This window comes from Odocoileus virginianus, chromosome 23, assembly GCF_023699985.2.
Source record: "Odocoileus virginianus isolate 20LAN1187 ecotype Illinois chromosome 23, Ovbor_1.2, whole genome shotgun sequence".
NCBI classification, from domain to species: Eukaryota; Metazoa; Chordata; class Mammalia; order Artiodactyla; family Cervidae; genus Odocoileus; species Odocoileus virginianus.
Genome location: NC_069696.1, coordinates 8,500,723 through 8,508,432, shown reverse-complemented (window position 1 = coordinate 8,508,432; position 7,710 = coordinate 8,500,723). Strand labels below are relative to the sequence as shown.

Genomic DNA, 7,710 nt, shown 5'->3' with positions numbered 1-7,710 from the left:
CCTGCTTTCGTCATTAAAAAAGCTCTCTGTTCATCTCAATACGGCCCAACGGGGTGGCTTCAGCAGCAGCGGATCCCCGAGGTGCTCGTGGCTCCTGTGTTCTCATAGTTAAAAAACAAAATAAAATAAAAATAAAAAGCAGATGGCCGGCCAGCCAGCCTGCAGACTGTCAGCAATGCAGCTTTCTGAGAAATTGGGGGTGGGGAGGAAGAGGAGGACACAGGCACACAACACACACACAGAGACAGAGAGAAGGATGCACGCGAATGCACATGAACACACGTGCACACACATACCAGAACGAGCATGCCTGGGCAGTTACATGTGCCAGAACACACTGGTATTTATCAACCAGCCAATCACAAATTTTTTCCTTTTTTTTTTTTTTTAGGTTTTTTATGTTTTTGTTTTTAAAGTGAGGCTCCGTCAAGTCTTCCCTCCCCCACCCTAACAATGCTTTTGAATTCCCCTCCCTCCCAAACATGGTAGACCTAAGGACGGAAACACACCCAGTGCAAACAAAGTTAAAAAGCTATTTTTTTTTCAGTATATATGTTTCTTAGCAACAACTTCCATATAACATGAAAAAAGTGAAAAACTAGAAACTAATTTTTTTAATTTTTTTTGTGTTTAAATTTAAATGGTATGTGTACTTGCTTCACATTGTCTTTCTAGGTTGGCGTTCATGATTCAAGTATTTCAAGAGTGATATGTTCTCTTTTTGGATTCATATTCCAAACGAAAAAACTGAAGTTAGAAGGGAGGCAACTATGTGCTCAGACAGTCTGTCAATGACCCACCTTTTTTTTTCTCTCTCCGTTTTCTTTTTTCCTTTTAAAAATGTATTTATTGCAAGTTGAAAAAAAAAACGAAAAGGTCAAGTTAGTGCTGCTGCTGTTCCAAAAAAGGTCACGAGGTCAGAGTTGAAAGTTCTAAGTTCAGATTGAATCCGACCCTCCTCCCAGAAGGTCACCAGGTAGTAGAGGAGCAGGGCTGCCCATCCTATGAGGGTCTTCCACGGTCGGGACTCCCCACAAGCTAGAAGAGTAGTTGGGGGGGCCCCACAACGAGGCGCCGGCAAGGTCGGCCCCGCTGCTGCCGCCGGCACTGCTGCTCCACTGCCCAAGCCCCGTGGACCCGCCGAAAAGATTCAGAGCAGGTCCGACGGGGTCTGACTGGGTCTGGCCGGTCTCTAGGGACTGCCAGCCCGCGGCGGGTGCACTCGGGGTTGCCGCAGGTGTAGGGGGCTGAGCTTGTGCCAGAAAGCGGCTGACTTCGTCATCGGTGGCAAACTCAGCCAGGATGGTAGTGTTTCCCAACACACACCTGGAAAAAAGGGGAGGGAGAAAGCTATGCATCTGAGGAAGGTCTTGAAGCATGCATGGAGACGGAGTATCCTGAGTCCTCGCTACTCAAAGGAGCACATCTGTCACTGGCAGCTTTCACATCCCCAGGATCGGAGCGTGTCTTTTAACCAGACCACCAGGTGACTGAGAAGTACTGATTTAGAGCAATAAAGTATCACTCAATCTCAAGATACCCAAAGACTACTAGATGACATTATGTGGCAATATCCCTTGGGATACAGAATCTGCTTGTCAAGTGAAATAATGTTGGGCCTCTTTTTTCCATTGGAGGTAAAAGATAACAGTCCAAAGCATCAAGGTGACCCAGCTCCAGAAATCGGAAGCGCTGCTTCATCTCAGGCTGGGCTCACTGTTTAAGCCTCCCCATCGCTTGCTTGTTCTGTGTGAACCTTTCTATCGTGGCACCTGCAGCCATGAGAAGGCAGCTCCTCCCTGTTCACCACCTTGACGGTGGCGGGAAGGAGGATGGTCAGGGTCTGATCCAGCCCCACCTAATGTAGGCAGAACTAAGACCACAATATTTCATCACCACTCACGAAGAGGCCAAAGCAAGCAGCGAGATTCTATTATGAAAAGGGACAGCACTTACAGTGTCTCATTTCTAAATAGTGGCTTTGTTTTACAGTATCAAAATGTACAAATCTGTTACTTTTGGAATTCTGATTCTCAGGTACACATATGACATCCGTGCTTATGTAGGCAGATGAGATCAGCCACCTCAGTATGCAGGCAACTGGTCATGTGATGACGCCACCTGTGTGCATGTCCTGTGCATCCCTGTTTCATCAAGCACGTGCCTGGGTACTCACGTGTGCCTCCTCATGCATGTCTGTCTCAGAAGGCAGGATGGGTACTCACATGTGCAGTGCAGTTTGGGCCTTGGCCGCCTCCTGTTTGGTGCTGTATCGGATCAGGGCGGTGCCCTGGGTTAGGTTCAGATGGAATGTCAGCAGTGGGCCATGCTGCATGCAGATGGTTCTCAAGGTTGACCCATCAATCTAAAGAGTAATGACAGCCATGAGATAAAAACTGGAGTGGGGTGGGAAAGGAAGTCAGGAGACCTTTCTTGTATTTGAGAGTGAGGAGGGCTTCCGGTTTGTAACTAACAGCCTCAGTACTAAATTAGTTTTGGAGAGATGACTGAAGAACTGGAGGCAGGGGAGTTGCACTGGACTCCCCTGAATATTCTGCGCTGAATACAGGGTCTTCAAAGCAAATCTAAAGACAGTCAAAGCACTGGGTTCAGATCTCCTGTGCCCATTTTGCAGATAAAAAAATGTTTGTATAAATACAGCTCAAAACGAAAAGCATATGATTCAACCTGTAGTCTATTTTCCTTAAGAGGTAAATGAGTGAACCTGTGTTGTTTGGTAGAGCCTTAAAACACAGAAACCAAATGGTTAACCAAATTAGAATTTAGGAAAACATGCATGGTTCTGAGCAACATTATTAACATAGTGTTCTTCCTCCAATCTCACAAAAAGCTGAAGAGAAAGACACAAACAAGGAAGGCACTGCTGACCATCTGACGACACAGAATGCTGATGGACGCCCTCACTCCGACAACTCTGATGCCTTCTTCCTCCTACCCCGGCCGTCCCAAGGACAGACTCCACCTCTGCCTGCTTCTCTGTGCCCTCTGTTGCCCACGGCCGGGATAACCAAAGGTTACAGGCACTCACCCTATCAGACTCTCAGCATGAGGATGTTCAGCGATTTGGGACAACTGCCCTTCCTCACCTATGACTTAAGAGAACAAAGCTGTTGATTCACTCTGGTCGATGCATTTGTATTCAGATCTTCGCTAGGTTTACTGGAGATGCTCAGTCCAACCTTCTGGTTCATTTTGGGGGAAGGGAAACAAATTACTACTAAAACAGCCTTAAAAAGTTGTGTTCCTTGCAGCAGTGGTAGAAACATTCTGTGGTTTTACCATGGAAATCCTGCAGGATGGAAACTGCCAGTCTCACTATAATTCTTAATAGAAAATGATTGAAGAAAAGCTCTCAGCATTTGTAATCGACAATTGACTATATCAGCATGTCAGTATATGTCACAAGTGATTTCTCAGGACAGAGGTCCTCTTAATAAACTGTAGGTGTTGACAATAAATTTATCCTGGTCCCCAAAGATCTGACTATATAACTTTCTTTTAAGCTACAGTTGAAATTAATATGCTATTAGGTCTTTTTGATTTTTAAAATGACTCAATTCTAATATAAACTCAGTCAAGCCCTATATTCATTTATATACAAATATAAGTACCATTCTTCTTTTTAAATATTATTTTTAAATTAAAAACTTAATTGTGGTCTAGTTGACTTACAGTATTACATTAGTTTTAAGTGTATAATAGTGATTCACAATTTTTATAGATCACCCTCCACTTATAAAATACTGGCTATATTCCCTGTGTTGTACAATATATCCCTTCAGCTTACTTCTTTTATACATAGTAGTCTGTACCTTTACTATTTTTATGATAATACAGGCTCCTTTCAACACTGCTTCTCTCATCCTAACCATATTACACCCACCACACTGTGACAACTTAAGAAATAGTGAGGCATATATAGTTCTGAAGGTGGTGATATAAAATGTTCATACTTCAGTCAACTCTTAGCTGAATAAATAACCCAGGAACTTCAGCTGAGGCGATTAGATATGAAAGTTAATCCAGACAGTTTCTCATGCTAACTGTATTTAGAAAACTGTCTATCTCAATGTGAACCTTAAAATATGAGCCCTGGACTTACTCCCCACAAATAGGTTCACTGGGCAAATACAGAAGAGAATCTGTATTTCCCCACAGAGGATCATAATGCATGTTAGCATATTAAAGGGTCTAAGAAGTCTTACGGTGAAGGTATCTATTTAATTTTGTCTAATCAAGTATATATTTCAAACATATTAGGCCAGAGACCTATTAATACCCCATGGGAACAGTCTGGAAAATGCTGGCTTAGTAAGGTGCCAGTGAATCCATTTATGAATTAAATGTCAGACAATTCACTCAATGTGTCAAGGGGCGGGAGGTCTAATTGACTTCTTTTTACAAGGTGCTGTTAAAAGGTTGGGCTGTCAAGTCCAATGGAAGACCATGGTCTCAGTTTCCATGGGTTCATTTCACTTCACTGAGTGCTCAACATCTGTTGCTACAAACGTGTCAGTTATCAGGCAACTCAAGTGAAAGGGAGGGTGATCTGGTGCAAATGAAACCCCACCACTGTAACAACAACCCAGAGAGCACATCTTGTGAGAGAGAACCAGTAATGCCATCTACACAGAAGAGGACAATGGACGGAAAAGCAAGAGCAGACGTGTGGCATTTCAGTCACGAAATCCACACACTCCTTCTCCATAGAACTTTATGGTCAGTTGTGTATGAATGAAGCACAGAAATGGTTGACAGGGAGCCTCAAGTCCTGTTGAATGAGCAACACAGAAACAGGTAACTTTTTTGCTTGGTTCCAGATTCTGACAGGCAGATCCACAAAGCAAGTTATCTCTGCTAAACAGAACTCATCAGATAATACCACCCTACACTTGTTACAAACTACACGTGTTAACATCACCATGGAGGCAGGCATGAAGCCGAGTGGCCAACACCCTCCTCTCCCCGCCCTGGCTCAGAAGTAGGCTTTGGGCCTTGGTTTGGGAGACTCACTGGGAAGTAAATGAACTCTCCTATCGGCTAAACCCCCACATCTCTTAAGTGTCTCTCTCTTAATACAATCAAGTCTCAGCCAGAAAAATTCCAAGAAAGCATGATTACCTGTGGAGTGAGATTGTGAAGAACCAGCCAGTAACTAGGACGAACTGAACCACCATCACTCCAGGTAGAGGCTGGAAGGAATGAGAAAGAAGATCAGGAAGAACAAACAAAAAAATTAAGACGCCACAAGTGAGAAACATTTTCACAGAGCCCACACACGTTTCTTGCCTCCTTTTATAAATCATCTTCTCCTGGAACTTCCCTGGCAGTCCAGTGGTTAAGAACCCACCCAGCCATGCAGGGCAGTGGGTCTGATCCCTGGTATGGGAACTAAGATACCACATGCCCTGGGGCAACTACGCCCTTGTGCTACAACTAGAAAAAGCCCGTATGTCGCAACTACTGAGCCCATTCACCACAAGGAAAGATCCTGAATGACGCAACTAAGACCTGATGCAGCCAAATAAGTAAATATATTAAAAAAAAAAAAAATCTCCTGTCTGACCGTTATCCTGAACTCAACAGCCAGTTCTCTCCTCCTAGACTGTGACCCTGCGCACTCTTACGCCTTATTTGCAAGACAACATTTTGCTCCCAAGGTTCTCCTCTTTACTCCATCAGGGCCTCAGGAGTTCTCAGGTCCCTGTGCTTTTATAGGCTGCCTTCAATTTTCTACTCAAGAGGTACCTTTCCCTCTACCCAACAACCATGATTTCCTCTCCTGTGAAGACGTCAATGTCTTCAACTGTGTGTGAGCATGAGCCCCTTGCGTTGGAATAATGATGCTCCCCTGGGCAGCTCCTCACCAGAGGCGAGCCGTGAGTCCTGTGTCCCCCACCCCCTGACTGAGCGGGGTGCTGTGCTGCTCCAGGGAGATGATGGTTTGGGGTTGGTCAGACCGGGAGGCGGGCGGGGCAGCGGTGTAGTGTTCCTTGAGGAAATATGGTTTTTCCACATCTTGTTGGAGAGATGAGTGGGGTTGTGTCCTATGGGATCTGGGGACCATGTTGATTTGTAATCAGGAAACTTTGCTAAAAGAAGAGAAAATGAAGGAGGAAATAAGGTTAGATACATCAGTTTTGCCAACAAACATATATTTTACAAATACACACGAATAGTTTTAGAGTCTAAATAAGTAGATGTTTCAAGAGTAACAAAATGATATTGTTCTCTGAGCTTATCTAACACAAATTCTCAGTGACTATGACTCTGAATTGACATATTAACACATGAGCTAAAGAGTTAACACTCACTCAGTCTTGTCTGACTCTTTGTGACCCCATGGACCGCCATGCTCTTCTGTCCATGGGATTTTCCTGGCAAACATACTGCAGTGGGTTGCCATTTCCTCCTCCAGGGGGATCTTCCCAGCCCAGGGATTGAACCTGGGTCTCCTGCATTGCAGGCAGACTCCTTACTGTCTAAGCCACCAGGCAAGCCCAAAGAGTTAAAAAGATAACTAATTCTCTACTGCTTCTTAACTAAATACAACCTGAAAAGGAAGATAAATTCAAGGAAATCACCCTTAAAGTTCTGTCTTAGAGATATCAAAGAATGTGAACCTTGGCAGAACTAACGTATTTATCCTATAAATACTTATTGATTGAATGGAAACTACACTAAAAATTATACTTTTCTTGATCCAGAATAGTAGACAGCAACATTCAAGTGGATTTTAAAATTGCAATCAACAAATATTCACTAAGCGCTTACTTCACTTAGGTCCTAAATCAGTGCTATGGGTAATATAAACAGTTATTCTCAAGAACTTCAAGTTCAGATGGGAAGATGGAACAGATGAACAGTTGTAACCCCAGGGAACATCATATTTGCTCAATACAAGGAGGAGAAAAAGAATGCCGGGCTGTCAGCAAAGACTGTGCCAAGACAAGTCTTGAAGAATTGATAGAAATTGATGGGCTCAGCAAGACAGGAAAATACAAACCGAGGTTCAACTTGAACTCTCTCTGGACCAAATACATTTCCCTGCAATTGTGGCTGAACAATTCCTGGGGCAGAGAGGTACAGGAGGCCATACAGGACAACTGGGGGCTGACCCAAGTTTTAGATACTATCAGTTTTGCAGCAGATTTAGTAGGTAGTGTTCAAATGAGAGTCAGAACCTGGGTGACAGCACAAAGAATGGAAGAGAAGAAATGGATGTAAGAGAGAAGAAAGCACTTGGGAGGCGTTATCAGTGCCTGAATCCTGCAAGTGGGGGAGATGAAAGAGTAAGGAAGAGGCTAAAGGGAAGAGATGCTGCGACTAAGTGATGCACGACAGCACCACTAAGCAGTGAGAGTTTAGTTACAAAAGAAAGACAATTCTTTCTTTGGGGGTGGGGAGGAGGTATACGTTCAATTTTAAACAAGTCCAGGTGATGCCTGGGGTCACCTCTCAGGTGATCATCTGCTTGTAAACAAAAGATAAAAAAAGGGATATGGGCAGTTACAGGAATAAAAGAGGTAAAAATGAATTTTTACATGTAAAGGCAGAAGTCCTAGGTCTTCAGTCCTACATCGGTACCTCTTAAAAATCGGACACAGCGGGCTTCCCTGGCAGTCCAGTGGTTAAGACACTGAGCTTTCACCACAGGGAGCATGGGTTAAATCCCTAGCCAGGGAACTA

The 7,710-nt window shown here is 43.9% G+C and overlaps 1 protein-coding gene across 17 annotated transcripts in view; it reads right to left on the bottom strand.

Moving 5' to 3' along the window:
- Positions 1 to 599: 599 nt before the first annotated feature.
- TNRC6B (trinucleotide repeat containing adaptor 6B) overlaps positions 600 to 7,710 on the bottom strand; it is a 242,251-nt gene continuing 235,140 nt past the window's right edge. For all 17 annotated transcript variants that reach the window (XM_070453399.1, XM_070453395.1, XM_070453390.1 and 14 more), the window contains 4 exons: positions 5,889 to 6,113; positions 5,143 to 5,213; positions 2,226 to 2,365; positions 600 to 1,326 (listed from right to left, as the gene is read on the bottom strand). In XM_070453399.1, the coding sequence (XP_070309500.1) occupies positions 939 to 1,326; positions 2,226 to 2,365; positions 5,143 to 5,213; positions 5,889 to 6,113 (824 nt within the window). In that variant the 3' untranslated portion in view covers positions 600 to 938. The remainder of the gene's footprint in view (positions 1,327 to 2,225; positions 2,366 to 5,142; positions 5,214 to 5,888; positions 6,114 to 7,710) is intronic.